General features: G+C 33.8%; 2 protein-coding genes across 2 annotated transcripts; both read left to right on the top strand.

Moving 5' to 3' along the window:
* Window positions 1-2,434: 2,434 nt before the first annotated feature.
* Window positions 2,435-4,183, top strand: LOC107831631 (putative disease resistance protein RGA4). Its single transcript, XM_016659412.2, has one exon. It carries the CDS (start codon window positions 2,528-2,530, stop codon window positions 4,055-4,057), a length of 1,530 nt encoding a protein of 509 aa, XP_016514898.2. The 5' UTR covers window positions 2,435-2,527; the 3' UTR covers window positions 4,058-4,183.
* A 5,050-nt stretch (window positions 4,184-9,233) lies between these two features.
* Window positions 9,234-10,322, top strand: LOC142180963 (putative disease resistance protein RGA4). Its single transcript, XM_075253070.1, has one exon. The coding sequence runs from the start codon at window positions 9,234-9,236 to the stop codon at window positions 10,320-10,322; it is 1,089 nt and encodes a 362-aa protein (XP_075109171.1).
* The last annotated feature ends 12,308 nt before the right edge of the window (window positions 10,323-22,630 follow it).

Genomic DNA, 22,630 nt, shown 5'->3' on the forward strand with positions numbered 1-22,630 from the left:
CACAAATACTAAAACTTCCATCTAGATTGAAAGCATTTGGTTTTCGGGAAAGTAATCGATGGAATTGGGTTGAACATGTGATAACTGGTGTTAGTGATCTTTCTCAAAAAACATATATTTTTAACAAACCATTATAAAACCCGGTTAAAAGCTGAGTTTCCTTAATGTAACTTTGGTATTAATTTGAGTTCTATATATTTTAATACTCAACTTTCTTAATTATAGAAAAAAAAGTTAAAAAGCTCCTGTAACCAATTATTTAATTTGTTATAAATTGCATCTTGGATTGTGACTTTTGGAATTTGTAATCCCTATTTGTTTATTGTGTTATAAATTGTATCTTTTCTTCCTTTTTTTACTCACTTAGCATCACCTCTGCATCACACTTCATTTTTTTTTTATTTTTGTTGATGAAGAAATAAGTTCTCCTCTGTTATTATTTTTTGGGTATTTTTTACTATCCTCTCCGATTTTCATTTTCTTCTGCTTGAGTTTTCTTTACTGAGTTCTTTGTGCGTATGAAAAATATTCGAGTAGTAAATATAAATTTACAGTAGAGAGTAACGGAATCAAAAGTTATGTGTAAGGAAAAAAAAACTGGTCCTACAAGGCCAATATGGCAACAACAGATTTATTGCCTCAGCATCAACCTCTAACGCTCTATCAATGTGGCTGACTTTATATTTCAAGTTTTTTATTTTGTTAACGCAGAGGTAGTTCTCACTTTGTGATTACTTGGTTTATAGTTATTTTGAATTTTTCACTTTTTTAATTTTTAACATTTTGCTTATGGGTTGTGATATTTTTTTATTTTCATCTCTTTTTCTTTTGTGCCAATAGATGCACTCAAAAATAGTTCTGAGACTAACAAATATGCGATTTATTTTAATTACCCCTTTCTCTGTATTTCTTTCCTCTTTTTTTTTTTCAATTAAAATTTTGATCTTTATGCTTATTAGCATGTTAGTTTTACTTTTTAGATATTCATATTGTCAATGTCATTGCCTAATTAGGAAACAAACATTTATAACTAAGTGAAGAATCTAATGTTAATGTCTTTATTTTACATGTACAAAAAGTTTTTTTCTTTTATATTTTTCTTCTTTAAATATACAAATTTATACTTGTATATTGTCTCTGCTTTTTCCTTTTTTCCTTTAATTGTTACACTAAGGTATTTTTTGGTGAAAAGTACTAATTATATGCCAATGATATGGATAATCATTAATGAATTGCCTCACAAAATGTACGAGTACCGGTAAATACATAAACAAACGCAATAATGTGCTTATGTGTTTTGTTGTGTCATATGAATGATTAGAAAGTTAATTACTTTCTTACCTATGATTTTGTCGATTTACAAGATCGGTTCTTCCGTCTAAAGGCACAATTATCTTACCATTGATTTTAATGGTTGTTTGAAATTTGGTAGTTTTTACTTTGATAATTTTTCGCAAAAGAAAAAGATGAATATTTCTATCATTCACGAGAAATAAATAAATGAATATAGGAATAGTATATGTGAGAGTAAGAAAATGATTCTTTTTTTTATTGCAATTTTAGAAAACTTAAAAAGATGTTACTATGTGTTAATGAAATAGGATAAGGATGTATGAAAAATTGTTATAAATCAGTAGATGGTTAAAAATACATATGATGGACCACAAGGTAGTGTAACATCTCTCTTAAAAGAAATAATTTTTGTTTTTTTTCTCCCTCTTTCAAGGCACCTCTAGCATTAATACGAAAAGAAAAAAATTTCTTTCGATGGAAACAACTATGCATTTTATGAATCATTTAATCGAGTGGTATTGTATTTCATTTCTATCAGTTGAATTGAATAGTTTCAAATCATCTTATATTTAATTATAATTAAAAAAATCAGAATCAATTACAAAAAATTAAAGAGTGCGTTAATTAATAATATTTTCGTGAAAAGAAAAAAGGAATAGTGCAATAATTACTACTCACTAACACCTATATGAGCATATAAGTCAATCGTCTTTGACATGATGAATGCCATTTTTCTATTTAAGGATTTAATGAAATTAATATTAGTTATTTCTCTTTTATAGTCTAAAGAAAGCTTAGTGGTGAATGGGTTACTATTGATATATTTTCAAGTTCAAATGTATGGTTTTATCAGACAATAATTATCTCTTTAGGATAATAAAATTATCTTTGAAATTAATGATATGGAATGTTTTGGAAATAATTAAAATATTTATAAAGAAATATATACACATGAAAAATTAATCTACTCTATCCCGGATAAATTTACAATAAGATCGTATTTATAATTTAATTTTTTTTATAACCGACTAGTAATTGCATATGTCAGGGGTAGGGGTGTAAAATGCAAAGTAGTCGGATAATCTTAGCTGAAAACTCCCTATGCGACTAATAAATTATGGTCTTTTCCTTTACACAAACTAGCAAAAGAAGACTTCGTGAGAACTTTGGGAAGACTAATTTGGTGTAGACTGTAGAGGAAGAAGAAGACTTTTGTGAAGGAGCAAACGCAACAATGGCGGATCCTGTAATTGGTGCTACTGTTCAAGTTGTGCTTGAGAAATTGCTTTCTCCCGCTATTGAGGAGGTCAAAAGTTTAAGGAACTACAAGAAAGATCTCAGAATGCTGACACAAAATGTATCCATGATCCAATTTTTCATTCATGATGCTGAAAGACGACAAGTTGAGGATCAGGCTGTTGATAAATGGCTGAAGAGGCTTGAGAGAGTTGCTGAAGATGCTGAAAACCTGTTTGACGAAATGAGATATGAATCTCTCAAAGCTGAAGTGACGAAGATCCGAAGCAACCCTAGGAAAAAGTTCGGTAATTTCTTTTCTGATATAGCTTTTAAGAGCAAAATGTCTCGAAAAATCAACAACATCAATGAAGAGTTGAGGGCTATCAATCAGTTAGCCAATACTCTTAGTCTCCAACCCCTAAGTGGTCCTTCTCAGCAAATATTACCAATTCGAGAAACGGATTCCATAATAGTTGCTTCAGATGTTGTTGGTAGAGAGAAGGATGTTGCCGAAATAAAGGATAAGATGTTGAACATGAGAGAGGATATTGTTTTGTGCACCTTTTCCATAGTGGGTATGGGAGGTTTAGGGAAAACAACTCTGGCTAAGAGAATTTTCAATGATGAACACATCAAGCAACATTTTGAAAAAAGAGTTTGGTTGTGTCTACCTGAAATGTTAGAAACTAAGAGATTTCTTGAACTGATCCTCGAATCATTGACAGAGAGGAAAACTGAGGTGCAAAGCAGGGATATAATAGTAAAGAAGCTGCAAGATGAATTGGGAGGGAAGAAGTATTTGCTTGTCCTAGATGATTTGTGGCGTGTCGATCCTACATTGTGGCATGAGTTTGCGGACACCTTGAAAGGAATAAACATATCCAGAGGAAACTGCATTCTCGTGACTACTCGTAGGGATCAGGTGGCATCCGCAGTAGCAACACATCTTCATATGTTGGGAAAATTAGCAGAAGATCACTGTTGGTCCATTTTCAAACAAAGAGCATTTGCTGATGGGGAGGTACCAGAGGAAGTCGTGAGCTTGGGCAACAGGGTTGTTGAAATGTGTCAAGGTCTACCGTTGGCAGCAAATGCGTTGGGAGGCCTCTTACGCAATAAGGGAAAACATGAATGGCAGGAAATTCTTGATGGCAACGCCCTTGTTGCAGGTGAAGGTGATAATGGGGAAAATAGCTTAAAGAAAATCCTAAAACTGAGCTATATTTATCTACCATCTCCACATCTGAAAAAATGTTTTGCTTACTTTGCAATGTTTCCAAAAGATTTTGAGTTTGAAAAGGACCAACTAATCCAACTCTGGATGGCAGAAGGATTTCTTCGTCCATGTCAAGAGACCTCTGTGATGGAAAACGTTGGGAACAAAGTTTTTCAACTTTTGTTGCAAAATTCCTTGCTGCAAGATGTTAAGCTAAATGAGCACAACGATATAACACACTGTAAGATGCATGATCTTGTGCATGATTTGGCTGGAGATGTTTTTGTTGCGGAAGCCAAATGTATATAGTGTGAATAAGTCACAACTACTATACCAAAAATTATGACAGCCACCAAATAATAAATAAGACAATAAAGCAACAATAAAGGGAACACCAGAATTTACGAGGTTCGGCTAATTTTGCCTACTCCTCGGACACAACCAATATTTTATTCCACTCCAAAAATACAAGTGAAATAATACTAAAAAAAGAGAAGATACAAATGCCTTAAATAGATGAGAAGGCAAATGAGAGGTGTGTTTAAATCCTAAACATTAGGCCTTCTTTTATAGGGGGAAAATCCCCCCAAAATTCAAGAGCCCACCGATGTGGGACAAATTTGCCAAACTTCAACAAATCTCCACCTTGGCAAAATTCCACATCTTCAATTTTCTCTCAATAACAAATTTTGATTGTGTCTTCATCTTTAATCTTCAGTTTTCAACAATGTTGATCAAATCCAAACAATGTTGAAACTTGACCGCAGTCACCACCTTTGTCAGCATATCAGCAAGATTCTCTGTATTATGAATTTTCTTCACCGTGACTCCACCTTCTTCTATGATTTCTCGTACGAAATGATACCGAACATCAATGTGCTTCGTCCTTGCATGATACACTTGGTTCTTCGCTAATTGAATAGCACTTTGACTATCACAAAAAATTGTGATACCTTTTTGTTCAACACCAAGCTCCTTTAGCAATCCTTGAAGCCAAATTGCCTCTTTCACAGCCTCTGTAATAGCCATGTACTCTGCCTCTGTTGTAGACAAAGCAACTGTTGACTGCAAAGTAGACTTCCAACTAACTGGTGCCTTTGCAAAAGTAAACACATAACTAGTAGTTGATCTTCGTTTGTCCAGATCACCCGCAAAATCTGAGTCACAATATCCAACGACAGACTGATTGTCTTCCTGCTCAAAAACTAACCCGACATCTACAGTATTATGAATATACCGTAGAATCCACTTCACAGCTTGCCAATGCTCCTTCCCTGGATTGTGCATATATATGCTAATAACTCCAACAGCTTGTGAAATGTCAGGCCTTGTGCAAACCATTGCATACATCAAGCTACCAACAGCATTTGCGTATGGTACCTTTGACATATACTTTCGTTCAGCTTCATCCACTGGCGACATAGTAGTACTTAGCTTAAAATGGGAAGCAAATGGAGTACTAACTGGCTTAGTCTTGTCATCTATGCCAAAACGTTGAAGTACTCTCTTCAAATATTCCTTTTGAGATAAACAGAGTTTCTTTGAACGTCTATCTCTAATTATCTCCATGCCAAGAATTTTCTTTGCCTCACCCAAATCCTTCATCTCGAACTCCTTCTTCAGTTGAATCTTCAACTTATCAATTTCTTCCAAATTCTTGGAAGCTATCAACATATCATCAACATATAGGAGAAGATATACAAAGGAACCATCTTTAAGCTTGTGCAAATACATACAATGATCGTATTTGCTTCTCTTGTACCCTTGCCGTAACATAAACTCGTCAAATCGCTTGTACCATTGTCTAGAAGATTGTTTCAATCCGTACAACGATTTTTCAAGTTTGCACACCATATTTTCTTTTTCAGCAACTTTGAATCCTTCTGGCTGAGTCATGTAGATTTCCTCCTCCAAGTTTCCATGTAAAAATGCAGTTTTTACATCCATCTGAACTAGTTCCAAATCCAATTGTGCTACCAAAGCCAACATAATTCTAATGGAGGAATGTTTTACAACTGGAGAAAACACTTCATTGTAATCAATTCCCTCCTTTTGAGCATATCCTTTGGCCACCAATCTTGCTTTGTAGCGAACATCTACTTGGTTAGGAAATCCTTCCTTCTTTGCAAATACCCATTTGCACCCAATTGCTTTCTTTCCCTTCGGGAGATTGGCCAATCTCCAAGTATGATTCTGTTGAAGAGACTGTATTTCATCATTCATGGAAATCCTCCACTTATCTTCTTCTGAACTTTGGACAGCGTCTTTATAAGTGGTAGGAACATCATCAGCTACAATTGAGGTTGCACAAGCAACCGTCTCTATGAGACGAACAGGTTTCGTTATTGTTCTTTTTGGTCTGCTGGTTGCTATTGATTCAAGTTGTTGTTGAGGTTCCTGAGTTGGAGTCTCCTCTATTGGCTCACCTTCCAGAGGGTAATCTTCATTTGTTTCCTCCTCTGCTTCTTGTGTAGGAAAAATAAATTTTCCCTCAAACTCCACCTGCTTAGAAGCACCTTTATTTTGTTTGGTGTCTTCTGTTACCTTATTTACCATAGCAGATTCATCAAAGGTAACATCTCTGCTGAATATTACTTTCTTTGTCATAGGACACCATAAGCGATATCCTTTGACTCCAGAAGTAATTCCCATAAAAATAGCCTTCTTTGCCCTTGGATCAAATTTTGACTCTGTCACATGATAATATGCAGTTGAGCCAAACACGTGCAAAGAGTCATAATCTACAGCAGACTTTCCATACCATTTTTTAAATGGTGTCTTGCCATCAATAGCAGCAGATGGTAAGAGATTAATGAGGTGGCATGCATATGTAACTGCCTCAGCCCAAAATTCTTTGCCCAAGCCAGCATTGGACAACATACATCGTACCTTCTCCAGCAAGGTCCGGTTCATACGTTCTGCCACTCCATTCTGTTGTGGTGCATGTCTAACAGTGAAGTGTCGGACGATGCCATCATTTTCACAGACCTTATTGAAATGATCATTTTTGTATTCACCTCCATTGTCTGTGCGAATACACTTGATCCTCCTGCCTGTTTGATTCTCCACCATCATCTTCCATTTGAGAAAAATTCCCAACACTTCATTTTTGCTCTTCATTTTATACACCCATACTCTTCGAGAAAAATCATCAACAAAGGTTACAAAATAGTGCTTCCCACCCAATGAAGGTGTCTTGGAAGGACCCCAAACATCAGAGTGTACATAATCCAAAATGCCTTTAGTATTATGGATCGCTGTACCAAATTTAACCCTTGTCTGTTTCCCTTTGACACAATGCTCACAAAACTCCAAGTTGCAAGCCTTTACTCCTTTTAACAATCCTTGATCTGATAGATTTTTCAAGGATTTTCCTCCAGCATGTCTCAAGCGCATGTGCCATAGCTTGGTTGCTTCTGCCTCTTTGTCGTTACTGGATGTCACTGTCGCTGTCCTAATAACTGTACTGCCACGATAGCGGTACATATTATTGTTCTTCCGATTAGCCTTCATTACCACTAGTGCACCGGAGCATACTCTCATCACTCCATTTTCTGCAATGATTTTGAACCCTTTTGATTCTAGGTCTCCTACAGAGATGAGATTCTTCTTCAAATCCGGTACAAATCGAACATCAGTTAATGTTCTGATCATTCCATCATGGTTCCTTAATCGTATTGAACCAATGCCATATGAGGTAAGAGGGCTGTTATCCGCTGTGTGGATGACTCCATATTCTCCTTCTTGAAATTCCACAAACCAGTCCCTGTTGGGACACATATGATGGCTACAAGCCGAGTCCATCAACCATATGTCTGATGATGTTAATGACTCTGTTGTAACTAATGAGAAGTGTGAATCATCACAATCAGCTACATTTGAATCCATAATAGCCTTTCCATTGTTATGTTTGGCCTTATTTTTCAACTTCGGACAGTCTTTCTTCCAGTGCCCTTTTTCTCGACAAAAGACACATTCATCTTTGCTGGGTCTGGATCTTGACTTGGATCTTCCCTTCTTTGTCCTCGTTTGATTTTGAGGACGACCCCTCACAAACAGTGCTTCTCCTTCTCCGCCCTTCTGTTTTTCTCGCTTTCTTTGTTCATAGCTGTACAAAGCCGAACAAAATTCTCTGAGAGAAATTTCGTCATTTCCATGGAGTAGAGTAGTTTCAAGGTGCTCGTACTCATCAGGAAGTGACGCCAACAACATTAAGGCCAAGTCACCATCATCATAAGTTGTATCCATATTTTGCAAATCTGTGACCAACTTATTGAAACTGGTGATATGTTCATTCATCGTGGTACCAGGAACATAGGTGAAGTGAAACAGTCTCTTCTTCATGTACAATTTATTTTGACTGTTTTTCTTCAAAAATTTATCCTCCAGTGCTTTCCATAATTTACTTGCAGAAGTTTCCTTTGTGTATGGATATTTCTGCTCTCTAGCAAGGTAGGATCGAATAGTACCGCAAGTAACACGGTTGATAATTCTCCAATCTTCTTCTCCAATAACATCTGGTTTCTTTTCTTCAATGGCCAGATCTAGCCCTTGTTGAAAAAGGACATCTAAAACCTCGCCTTGCCACATCCCAAAATGTCCGGACCCGTCAAATATTTCGACCGCAAATTTCGCATTTGACACAATTCTTGTCATAAGCGAAGATGTCAATGATGACGTATTGTTGACACTTGATGTAGATTCTTCTTGTTTATTGTCTCCCATCTTTGACACAAATATTATTTAATAACTGACGACACAAATCAAGATTATTTCCTTTATGGTGTGGAAGATCAGACTAAGCTGCAACCACAGAGCATACTCAGACAGAACCTTGACTCAGTTACCAAGATAAATCTTTTCTGATGTGGAAGATCAGACTATGCTGCAACCACAGAGCATACTTAGACAGTACCTTGGCTCTGATACCAATTGTTGCGGAAGCCAAATGTATATAGTGTGAATAAGTCACAACTACTATACCAAAAATTATGACAGCCACCAAATAATAAATAAGACAATAAAGCAACAATAAAGGGAACACCAGAATTTACGAGGTTCGGCTAATTTTGCCTACTCCTCGGACACAACCAATATTTTATTCCACTCCAAAAATACAAGTGAAATAATACTAAAAAAAGAGAAGATACAAATGCCTTAAATAGATGAGAAGGCAAATGAGAGGTGTGTTTAAATCCTAAACATTAGGCCTTCTTTTATAAGGGGAAAATCCCCCAAAATTCAAGAGCCCACCGATGTGGGACAAATTTGCCAAACTTCAACAGTTTTAAAATCTAAACTATTTAATCTGGAAGGTGTTGGAGGAGAAAATCTTTCTCAACTTCGATACTTTGGATGGGACTCACCAAGTGATCAAATAGATAAGATAAATGAGCCAGGACATTTGTGCACGTTGTTTTGGAGAAGCAATATATCTGAAGATATGCTATTGAGCTTTCAGTTTTTGAGAGTTTTAAATCTGTCCATGTCAGGCATCAAGGAGTTGTCAGCCTCAATTGGCAAGCTAATATACTTGAGATATCTTGATCTCTCCTACACTGAGATCAAAGCCTTGCCCAACTCCATTTGCAAGCTTTACAATTTGCAAACATTTAGAGTCAATAACTGCTTTTCACTCGAGGGGCTTCCGGATGAGATGGGAAATATGATAAGTTTGAGACACATATATTACAATTCTTGTTACCAATTCATTACTGGTTGGGGATCACGATGTATCTTTAATGACCACTTTCAGATGCCACTTAACATGGGGCAATTGACTTGTCTTAAGACCCTACAATTTTTCAAGGTAGGTTTAGAGCAAGGTCGTCGAATTAAAGAATTAGGTCATTTGAAAAACCTTGGAGGTGAATTGACGATCAATGGTCTCCAATTGGTATGTAATAGAGAAGAAGCTCAAACAGCATATCTGCAGGAGAACCCGAATATCATCAAGCTGGCATATTTATGGTCCCATGATGAACCAGAAGGCTGTGAAATCAATTATGAGTATGTGTTGGATGGTCTTCAACCACATCCAAACTTGAAAACCTTAGCAGTGGTGGACTATTTGGGGACTAGATTTCCTGCATGGTTGAGAGAAGATTTGCTACCATATCTGGTCAACTTGAAATTAAGTGGTTGCAAAAAGTGCAAAGAAGTTCCATCACTTGGCCAACTTAAACTCCTTCGGCATCTTGAGCTGGTAGGATTCCATGAGACGGAATGCATTGCACCTACATTTTATGGTGTTGAGGTTAGCAATAATGGATCAAGCAGCGATAATGCAAATATCCAAGTGTTCCCATTACTTAAAGAACTAGTTTTGGATGATATGCCTAGCCTTACTGAGTGGAAGGGAGTGGAATTGATACCGACAGAAAATGGTGGTAGAGATGGAGTTGGAGTAAGAATGTTTCCTGGACTTGAGAAGTTGAGGATTAGAAACTTTCCTTTGAGCATTGTACTCTTTCACTTGAAACCAAATGTCCTTCTAATTCTTCATCAAACAAGGAATGTTTACATTTCTTTATCAATGTGGTTTAATATTGAAAATTTATGTTCTTTCTCATAGGTGACTAGATCAAACATCATGCTAGAGGGATATCAGCACTTATTAAGTAGGGATACAGGCTAGATTTGTCACTCTACTTTTAGTAAATTATTCACATTTATACCTAGTTCTACTATATGTCCAAATACGTCCCTATCGTTAAGAAAGTAAATAAATTTGTCTCCAAGTCTAACAGAGTTACATTGTTCTTTTAACTGCCAACTAAGTAAATTTCTAACCCAAATTAAGAAGACCCGTTCCTAACCCGACTAACCAAGAACCCGATTTAATAAATGTGTTTATTAAACACCTTTTGCTGATGGGTAAGATCGCGTGGATCTCACTTTTCCCAACGTGTATAAGGGTTGCCGGACTCCGGCGATCATCTTTATCAGCCTAATTTCTTCATCCTCTCCGGCCATCTTCATTTTCTCAACTTCTTTTTCTTCTTCTTCTAGCCGTCGCTGCCACCTGCTCACCAAAACCTTGTCACTTTTCCGCTGCAATTATTCCAGAATATTCGATGATCTCAGTGACATCCATGTTGGGGTTGATATCAATTAGAATATTTTGGCTTCAAATCAGTCAACGCCAGAGCCTTATTTTCCTCCTCTCTTTCTTCAACAAAACCCACTTACGTTACTCAATTTTGTGTTTTTCAGTGGTGTATAACCTTAAACATAATGTGGCAAATCTTACAACTCCATGAATGTGTGCTGTAGTTTGCTTTGATGATAGAAGAAGCCATAATTTTTAGGGGAAAAGCCTAGATTTATTTCTTATTCTAGTAAAACTAGGATCTCGATATATGCGTTGTACGTGAACCACTTACTTAGAGCCTATTTAAATTAGCTGATAATTGTACATAGATAAGCTTTAGGTGTCATAATCTTTTTTATGTGTTGAAATTCACTTATATTAAGTAGCTACTTGCTTGGATAGAAATATTAAACAGGTAATACACAATTAACCAATTACAGAAAATTAACAGTAAGTTGTTCCTTTATTAAAATAATTGAAATACCCTTAATTTTTTTACGAAAATTATACATTTAAAAGTATATTAAGAAAAAAAGAATGATAAATATGGATCGGAGAGGAAGTTTTATTTGTTGAAAGGTAATTTGAGAATTTAAAAGAAATAAAAGGATAACATAGTTTATTATGACTTTTGGCTGATATAAGGTTATAAAGACTTGGTTTATAAGCACTTTAGCTTTTTACCAAATGTGTAAATAAGTCAAAATGTGCTTATAAAACAGTTTGGCCGCTTATAATTAAGTAAAGACGAATTCATGATTTAAACTATATAGCTTAACCTTTTAAGATTCTTCGCATTGAGTCTATATATTAGATTTCTAAAATTGTGGGTTTAGATCTACTATTACAATCTTAAAATAAAAAATATATTCACTTACCTAAAGTGTGTAATCAAATGCTTATTTTCAAGGGTTCAAAAAGTATTTTCGATCTAGAAGGAGAAGTCAAAGTAAAATAGGTAATACAAATATGCTATCTCGTCAATCCATCATTACAATCCTCCCAAATATAAAGATAAATCTAATGATACCATTAAAATTGTGAAAAGTTATCCCCATATTGACGTGCTCTAATCATCTAGATGCTTCTCAAATAAATTAACCATTTAATCAAAATAAAATGACCATGCATCTAATCATAAAGTCACCCAAAATATTTTTACAAATTAAAATATTTAATGAGTAAATTCTTTGGATGGTCAGCCAACTTATGGGAACATCCTATCAAAGTTACTTTACTTTTTTTAAGACTACAAACCAACTATTGCATTTTGGCTCAGAAAATAAAAACTATACATTTTGACATGCCGTGCTATATTAAAACTCAACCCACCCACCCACCCACCCCTACCCCAAAGGTATATCGTCTGATTTACTGAATTAATTATATAGATAACCTTGAATATAAATTACTCATATAGATTTACAAAAAGAAGTCACTATATAAGTTTATTAGAAATTTGGGTTATGGATTAAATGAGTTGTATCAATAAAAATAAAATTTTAATATGATATGGCATGTCAAAATATATAGTATTCATTTGCTGAGTCAAAATGCAATTGTTGAATGATTTTGTTGTTCTAAAAGGAACAAAACTGACTTTGATAGGATATTCTCATAAGTTGAGTGACCATATAAAGAATAAAGATCTAAAAAATAATTTGTTCAAATTCCGTACCAAAACCTCAACAATAAATACAAAATAAAATATCAACATTAAATTTAAAAATTGATTAGAATTTTACGTGTGGTGTTCCTTACTCCATACTATCATCTAAGACTAAACAAAAAGAAAGTAATTGTACAATGTAAGTCGCACCTTTAATTGAAAGATTCCCTCTTCAACTAATTAAGATGAGGTTTAAAGTTATAACAGATATATTAAGACGAGCAACTCATGAGTAGAAGCATAATAGTGGTATTTGTTGGAAATAATAAACTTACCATATCCAACTTTACTTTAGAGGAAAAATAAAAGTTTTTTTTAGGTCTTTTACAAAAGAAAACATTATCAACTTTATAATATTATAGGTCATTCTATAAAAGAGGAAAGCTTACTGGTGAAAATTACTTTCGACTTTGAATTGCAATGACTCATTGAGTGATTAAAGAGCAAATAATTTTTGTAGTACGTTAATTTTTTACATAGTACACACTAAAGAATTGTGCTTAAAGTCAAAGTAATACTAAAATATTTTAAGTTCCAATATGCGTAATAATTTTATGTATCAAAATATAGATGGTGATTAACATGAAGTTAATTAAATAGTAAACTTTACTTTAGAGGAAAATTAAGCTAAAATAAAAGTTGTAGGAGTATAATAGTGTGTGTGTTTGTGTTGTGTTTTAAAACTAATAGATGAGAGGAAAAATAATAAACTTTAGAGGATAATCTATCCTCCTGCAAAGAAAAAATTTATTACATCGACGTCAAATTGTTTTGTGGACAAAGCATATCATTCTAGGTTTGAAAGTTAAAAGAGAAGGATATGTAACATAGGTGAGAAAAAAGTAAAATATACATCAAAAAAGTTTTTTTTTTTTGGTTTCTCACCAGTATCCGATACTTGCATTGGAGACGGACTATATCTGGATTCACGCTGCGTAGAGCCCCATTCGGAGGGAAGCGCTCCCTACCAAGGATTTTTCCATATCAAAAAAGGTTGAAACAAAATATTACTAAAAAAGAAGCATTATAGGTCAAGAGTACTCATGTTTTATCTATGGTATAACGGCAAAAACTTTTGAAAGGAAAATCTATAAAGTCTCATATTGAAATATCTATATGAAAATAAAAATAATTAAATTAAAATGATTACCTATAATATTCGAAACGACGACCATTTGGAAGGTAGATTGATGATATTACGTAACTAATTTTTTGTCAATTCCTTTGGTTGCTTGAAAGTTTATGTCACTGACTCATTGCACGTTTTAATTTCACAATAGGATATCCAAGTTAGTCTTGCATTATTGAAGAGTTATCATCTGGCAGACATGATAATTAGTTTTTCATATATTCAATGTTGAAGACACTCATTAAAAGATTATCTTTACGAAAGATGAAAGAATAGTGGAAGAAATTATCTTGACATGAAAAAAATAATGGATGAATCAGAATTTTATGGTTGTGCTTTAAAAAGGATCTAAATTTGAGGAAAAGTTGAAATCCTATGAAGAGCCTCCATACGTGCTTCTTTTGAATGTGAAGCGTTGTGATTGTTTGGACGAGGCCTTAGGTTATTAATTGGGACTCTTAGGGTATTCAGGTAAACAAAAAAAATATTTTAACATTGCGTTTAAAAAGGGTTATGCATCTAATAGTTGTGGCTTGTGACCCTTCATGAAGGGGTACATAGGTTATTGGACCTTAGTTATTTTTAAATTTTTATTAATAGGGTATTTAAGTTAATTAGAAGGGTATCTTAGTAATTCAACTTTTGTCTTAAAGGCTTCCCACTATTAATATAATATAGATAAATGTATCTTAGATAGTTTGGTCAGTTAATTGGAACGGGTCTTTTTATTTTGGGTTTGAAATTTGCTTAGTTGGGAGTTAAAGAGAAGGGTCCCAGTGCCACTATGGATCACTGTTAGGGTTGGGGATAAATTTATTTACTTTCTTAACGGTAGGGACGTATTTGAACACACACTAAAACTAGGTATAAATGTGGATAATTTACTAAAGTAGAGGAACAAATCTAGCCTTTATCCCTATTAAGTATTAATTATCTCTCTCTCTATATAAAGGTGGGAAATGGAAAAGTGAGGTGGCACCTCTCTTTGGTCTTCATTTACTTTTTTTTTTTTTTTTGGATTTTCACCTCAATTTAAGTACAATTATTTCATTTAATTATTAAGCATGAATTATAGCCTTCTTTATAGCTGCAATAATTTCTGTCATAACTGAATGAAATAAGGGAAGGAGAGGAAATCTGTTGGTAACGTAGCAGAGTAAACACATTAGCTTCTGAAAAGGCACAGTCAAACAATAGTATTTAGGCTTCAAAATTCTCAAGAAAAGAAAGACGAAAATTTATACAACTATAATTTATTTCCTCAATGCAAGCATAAAAATAAAGGTACCAAGAGATAGGCGCGGAGACAAGAAGATCTGGCGATCAAGCCACTCATTTCATAAAGTCAAAGGCGACATCTCCATGTTTCTTTTCCTTATTTTTTCCCTTTGTTGCAATTCTCTTTTCCTAAAATATGTAGTTATTCGTTAGCTTAGTATGCTTTCACTCAATAAAAATTAAGGCTTTCTATTTTGTAGGATAACTAATATTGGGGGTAATCTTCGCATTTATATTTTTTGGGGTCCCATTACTTTGTCATGAATTTGTATCACTTTGCAAATATGTAAGATATCAAATACTGGTAAGGGAGTTTTAGCATTTCAAATTATAAACGGGTTTTCTGGTAAATCCCCACTCCTCCTATTTTTTTCTTACCAAATTTAATGAAAGATGTTTGTTTTATTTTTTCAATCGTTAGAAGTAATTACATAATTATGAGTATTAAATTGTATCTATTTTGTTATTTATCTTTTGCTCTTTCCAATTCTCCATTTGACCAGCCAATTCCCAATCCAGCTATATGTAGTGCTCTCTAATCTTATGACTATGATATTGTGGTGAATTCTCAAACAACAATATTTCCTATTACATGTTGAAATTATAATAACGTCCAAATATTTCAATATATGTTAATGTATGCACGATGATACATATCATACTATATTTATGTATATGAGACTAAGATTTTGATGATGATATTATAAATATCTTTTTATATATCAAACTCCACGAGTCGATCGACAAGTTTGGTAAGCTTTTATTTAATGAAGTTGATCCAGTTTTGCTTCGTATTTCATATACAACTTCCATTTCCAAGTCATTTGTTATTTTTATTTGTGTGTTTAGATCATGAGGCATTGCAATGGTGACTGTGGTATTACAAGCATTTTCTGATATTTTTTTTTTAATTTTTATTTGTATATAAAAAATATGGTCCAGAAGGTACACATATTTTATTGGGCTTTACTAAGAGATCGTTGTGTGAAGAATACGTTTTGTATCTGATTTATAGAGAAATACCGTGGAACTTCTCCAAAACCAAAATGACAATTGTTTTATCATCATTTTTTGTCAGTTTTCTCTTATTCCGCCAATTAGGCAACAACAACAATAACAATAATTTTTATATTTTTCACTTCCTTTTGTTTAAGGTGTATTATGCATAATAACTCTCAAAATTAATCAAATTTGGTAAAATTTCTTCGCTTTTTAAAGTTTTTTGTGTACTAAATTTAATGAGGCAAATTCAAAGAGCAACCATAAAAAAAGAAAGGCAAAGGAAAGAAAGAAAAGAATAATAATAGAGGAAGTATAAGATAAGAATAGAGAGAAAAAGAAAAGTAGAAATACTAGAGACTAGAGAGATTAGGGAATTGGAAAGAAAAGAAAAAGAAGATCAATAAAAGAAAAAATTTATAAAAAAAATATAATGTGGGGAAAAATTAATTAAATGGTTTTCTCTATTTTAGTTTTTTTCACTTTCCATTTCATGTTTTTTAGAAGTTTTACCATTTAGAGAAAAAGGAAAACTCAAGTGCAGATATAAATTCATCTATCTAAGTTATATTTAAACAGAGAATTATGTATCAAACCTACATGCGCACATCTCACCCCCATACAAAATTACAGACCTCCTTATTTCTTTTTGTTCTATAGAAATTTTTGATAATGAAAACTGCAATCCTTTAAGCTCAATTTCTAATTAGTAACTTCATCCATATATAAAATTATTTCTTATATGCATACAAATAAATACATATTATCTCTCCAATTTTGATTGAATTGATAATTAATTAATTTTAAATTTAATGATATTATTATAACCGCGCAACGCGCGGCCAAATTCTCTAGTTGAGTATATAAAGTTGCTCATTTGCCCAAGTGAAACAATTTTCTATATTCTTTTATGTGGTCTCTTTTGATAAACTATTACTTTATTCTACAATATAATGAAAATGAAAAACGGCTACCTTTAAATTCTTTTCCCTTTCATGGGTTTTCTTCCCCCCCTAAATTCTGCTTTTAACTTAACCTATTTACCTTTATCTCTTTTATCGTTCTCTGTTAGTTGAGAACTCTCAAGGGACATTTCTAAGAGTATGTTTTAGAAACCAATAGAAGTTTCTTAATAGACTTATAAAAAGGTAAGCTTTGTGTCTCTGCAGAAGGCTGATTTCCCATATTCCAGAAATTTACGATAGGGAAAAGAATTCAGAACTTAGTACATCTCTGTTTCACTTTCAGTTTCTGAGTCAATTATTTTTCTTCGTTTTCACGAGTTACTCTCCTCCTCTCCTTTAGTTTCCCAAACTTCTCATTCCTTGTACCAATGCATGTTACTATAGTATTAAAGAATTTGTGGAAAAAAAGTTTTTCATTAGTTCCGCCATTTCTCTTTCAAATATTTGACATAAAAAAAAATCAAAGTTATCGGTGAATTGCATATGTGCTTTCCCTTAAGCAGTTTGTTCTTTCTCTTGAAATCAATTGTTGTTCTTCTTTCCTCATCAAACAAGGAATCTACATTCGTTTAAAGATGTGAATTAATATTGAAATTTATGTTCTTTCTCCTAGATGACTAGATCAAATGTGATGCTAGAAGGTTGTTGTGCTATATCAAGTCAAAATATAATCACGTTGGCGAAATATCCATTTTGAGTTTGTAGAGGAGTGCTATAAAGTATAAACACATTCCAGGAATCAAAGGAGAGAATAGAGAATGGAACCAATGATCATCACCGCCAGCAATAACTCTGATTTTCAGATTTCAAAGGAAAATGCAGCAGACACTGGGAACATCATCCTTAACCATGACTTCTCAGATGGGCTGTACTTCTGGCGCCCAAATTGTTGTGATGTTTTTGTGGTTCAAGTAGGTTCTAGATACCGTAATGGATTAACAACCACTATTGTGTCAAATTGCAAGCAATGTTGGCATGGCTTAGAGCAAGACATTGCGAGCAGAATATCAGCAGGTTCTACGTATACAGTTTCTGCTTGTGTTGGCGTCTCTGGTACCTTTCATGGTTGTGTTAATGTACTGGCTACACTGAAACTGGTGTATCAAAATTCACAAACAAACCTTTCTATTCGTTGGGAAGTAAGAATCTGTATCTATTTTGTTTTTCTTGCCTTTCATTGTTTAGGAAGCAATAGTCGTGGTGACTTTTCTTACCAATTACTTTAGTAGCATTCATGTTCCAGCATATTCTTAAGTAGATGGTTACTACGTCAAGTTCGCTTCTATTATCGTATTTCCTGTTGTTAGTGTTTAATACTACTTATCCCCCCCCCCCCAATTTTATCTCTCTTCTTGTTCTTCTCTCCTCGTCTTCTTCCTCTTCTTCTCCTTCTCACTCTTTCTAAGCCGAGGGTTTATCGGAAACAACTTCTCTACCTTCACTAGGTAGGGGGATCCCACTTGTGGAAATATACTGGGTTTGTTGTTGCTATAACAAGTGTGTCAAGTTCTTTTTGGCACTCCTTTTCTCATGATGCGGATTTACCGTTTAACATACTAATGTAGCAGTCTCTCCATAGCAAACCCATTAGTGGTGGGTTGACTTTTTAAAGTGCACTGTGGTCTGAATCTTCAGCTATAGATCATTACTGGAGTATTTCATGATTATTTGGTAAAGACATTTTATGTAAATCTTGTTTCTTTTGGTGAAGTAATATCATTGATGGCATCCGTGGATGCAGAAAATCAAAAGTACATAGTGCTAGGAATTAGGAAATATTAATCAGCTCCATACTGAGAGGTCTAAATTAGATATTTAGAGAGCTGACATAATCTAAAAGACTATCTTGACAGTTTACAGGGAAGAAATTATGCCTTTACAGAGTGAATGAGATCGAGTCGATACGCCATCAAGCATCTTTCATTCCTTTCAGTCCAAATACACCAAAATATTCTGGCTGATATCATCTTCCTGATAGTTTTAGCAACTTTCCACAGGCTCCAGCTTTCATAGGCACCCTGGATGTTGTTAGGCATGACCCAAGATAGTCCAAAAATAAAAAAGAACTCCAAATGTCTACAACTGCTGGCAGTGTAGGAAGAGATGTTTGTTGGTCTCCAGGCATTGATAGCACATGTAACATCTGTTTGCTATCTTGGATGTTCCTTTTGCTTATGTTGTCCTGTATTAGACAGGCTTCATAGATTGTTTTCCAGGTGAATTATTTAATCTTTAAAGGTAGTTTTGTACCCCATATGAGCTTCCAGGGACAATATAAAGTATTCCCAGTCAAGGATAGTCCCCTTTTTAGTGCTGCACTAGTTTATTCTGTCATCTTCGTGATTAGGGGCGGAAAACGGGCGGGTCGAATATAGAACGGGTCGAAAATGGGTGATAAAAACGGATAAATTATCCGACATGACCTATATTTAATATGGATAAAAAACGGATTAACCGGCGGGTAATATGGGTAACCATATTATCCATGGTTTCTTGAATATGATCACTTTTGGGAGAATTCCTAGTCTCCCAAACTTGAGGAACCCCCAATTTGAGGTTTTACAAAAGTTAAACTCATTAGTTATCCATTTTCTAAATGGATAATATAGTTCTTATCCATATTTGATCCGTTTTTAAAAAATTCATTATTTAATCCATTTTTTAATAGATAATATAGGTGGTTAACTATTTTCTTTTAACTATTTTACCACTAATATTCTTGATCAATCGAAAGACTCATTATGTTCCAATCTTGAATGTTCCTTCTGACTGTTTTAGCAATTTGACATCTGACCATTTTATCAAATGGTATTTGTGCCCCTTACTGTTGCTTTCACATAATAATGATCTCCTGATATTGTCTATTGTACCACTTTTTTTTGGTATTGGAATGAGTGACATTAGATAAGTAGGAATATATTGATGATCAAACTAAGTTTTCCTCACATTGATAAGTATTATAGTTTCGAAGAAGCAATATCTTCTCAAACTTCTCAATGATTCCATTCCATATCTCTGCTGATTTAAATTTGGTCTCTACTGGCAGTCCCAGGGATGTTGGCAGTAGCGGACCCATAATTTTTAATAAAGAAAGTTAAAATATAAAAAATAAACTCACTAACAAAGCAAAAGGATGTTAATATATAGTGTATTCACATAAATAAATAATAAAAAAAGGTTCAAAATTGCCCCTCGACTATTTGAAATAGGATAGGTTTTACCTTCCCTTAAAAGTTGGCATCAATTGTGTCCCTGCCTTGACCTAAAGGGGTCACTACACTCCTTCACTAACGGACGCAATTTTCCGAATATTTTTATTCCGAAAAAATATTTTTCTTTTTTTTAAAGTCCACCTGGCACAATCCACCCCTCTTCCCCACCTTTTTTTCTAGAAAGGATAAAAGAATGTCCTTGAACTATACGAAATGGAATAATTATACCCCTCCCCAACCCCTTATTTTAGTCTCTCTTTTTTTTTCCGCTTCATTTTCTTTCTCTTTCTTCTTCCTCTCCTTTCAACCTCCATCGAAGGGCAATACCCAAATACTTTGATGATGAACTTGTCAAATTCCAAATGCCGTAAAACAAAAAATGCACAATATGCTAGAAATAAATTTTAAAATAGCATACAACATTAAGCCGAAAAATAGCCGAAATTGTAAAAATGGCACTTCTAAATGTGATTCCATAGTGAACCCCTTTTTCGCATTTTTCATTGAAGTAACAACAATAGTTTGTTAAATACTCGACGGAGACCAAAAGTAAACTTTTTAACAGTCTTATGTAATCAAAATAACTAAGGAGTATATTTAAGGGCGCATTTTAAAATTACCCCAAAATATAAGGATCATTTTTGTTATTTACTCTCACATTTAGGTGAGTTTTTAACCAAAAATGATCAAAGGTATTTTTGTGAAGTATGTGTGTAATAATAAATTTTAAATAACTACTTCTATAGTCGATTTGGTTTGATTTTTTGGGTTATGTTTTGATTAAAATCAAAACCGAACCAAATTTGATCGGTTTTTGAAATTCAAAACCAAAATCAAACCAAATAAAAAAAGTATCATTTTTCTGGTCGGTTTGGTTCAATTTTTCAGATTTTTATGAATACCCCTATATATAGGGTTGAGAAAATGAATATTGGTTCCTCTAAATCAAGTTAAGTTCAAAAGTTCTTACCCAAAAAAAATTGGTACTATTCTTATGGCTTTCTAGGAAAGCTAACATTGGGTTGACTGCACATGCTTGATTGGTTACTGATGTTAGGCTAGAAACCCGTGTTTTAGCCGTAGTATTACATTCCAATGACTGTATTTTTACGTGCGTTTGAGCTCAAATGATAGTGAATTACACTTAGTACGTGTTTTATGCCTTGCATGAAGTGATCCTGAGCTCAAAAGTTAATTTGGAGCTAAATTGATCAATTCGGAGTTTTGAAGTCTGAGTAAAAGCCCAATACATTATGCCGGGATCATATTCAGGGGTCGTGTACGAAATCTGGATGTAAAAAGAGGACGAAATAAGTTTACTCTGAGAAAATACACTACCGCGCAGCAGTGTAAAATGATGCATGACACGAAAAGAAGAGGCTGCAGACAAAGTGCACTAACGCACCGCATGGTGCGGCGCAACTGTTCATTTTTTTATAAAGCCAAGTCCTATTTCGCGCAGGAAAGAATGTTTCGTCTGGGCCCGACCCTACTTGGTATAAATACATGTAAAAACGCTATTTTGAAGACTTTTGACATATCTTAGACCTAGGGAGGCTATTTCGGAAGGGAGAAAATGTTTGGAGCAATTTCCGGAGGAGATCGACATCGAATTCGTCATTCCTTCATCTTTGCTTTGTAATTTAATTATGCAATTTATTTGGGAAATTATGAACACGATTATGAGTAGCTAAATATTTAGTCTAGGGTTTTGATGGAACCTATTGAAGGATGAACTTCATGTTATGTTAATATAGTTTGCCCGGTTTAATCTCTATTTGTTCAACTACGTTCTTATTGTAGTTAATTGATATGATCCTCAATTAGCTGTGCCTATTTAGTATGTATTACTTGGGAGAGAGTGCATATTTAGGTAATTGTTGAACATCACCACTCCCAAAGTATATGAGGGATCAATAACCGAGGGTTTAAAAGCTGGATTAGGGATAACGAAGCCTTGGGTGTGATCTAAAGTGAGCTGTAATCAAGGGCAGCTAGTGACTAGCGTAACTCGGAAGAGTGCGTCTAGTAAATTGTCGTAATTACTCGGGAGAGATTTACGGTAATAAGAGTGCTCATGATCGATATGATCACGTGATTTTTGCTTATGTGAATTACTCCCATAAATTCAAGAAAAAAATAAATTTCACCCATTATTGGCAATTTCGTAGATTTTGTAGCATTTTGTTAATTGTTTGCATTTGTCTGTATATGTTTAATTTTGCTTAATTCATGAAAATAAAAAAATACATTGCATTTGCATTTAGGACTTAATTTTACATTTTAGATTAATTAGTAAATTAATTTGTTTGACAAAAAATAGAAAAAAATCACAAAAAATAAATCATTTTTGCATTTTTATTTTTAGTTTCGAATTTTGTAATTTGGTAATTAATAGTTGTTGTAAATTTTATCTTTAGTAATTAATCTAATCTTGTAGGATAATTTGGTTAAAGATTTAATTTATGTTTTATTTTAATTTGGAAAAAAGAAAAAGGAAGTTTCAAATTGAAAAAGAAAAGAAAAAGGAAATAAAG

The sequence above is a fragment of the Nicotiana tabacum genome, chromosome 5, assembly GCF_000715075.1.
Source record: "Nicotiana tabacum cultivar K326 chromosome 5, ASM71507v2, whole genome shotgun sequence".
Taxonomy (NCBI): Eukaryota; Viridiplantae; Streptophyta; class Magnoliopsida; order Solanales; family Solanaceae; genus Nicotiana; species Nicotiana tabacum.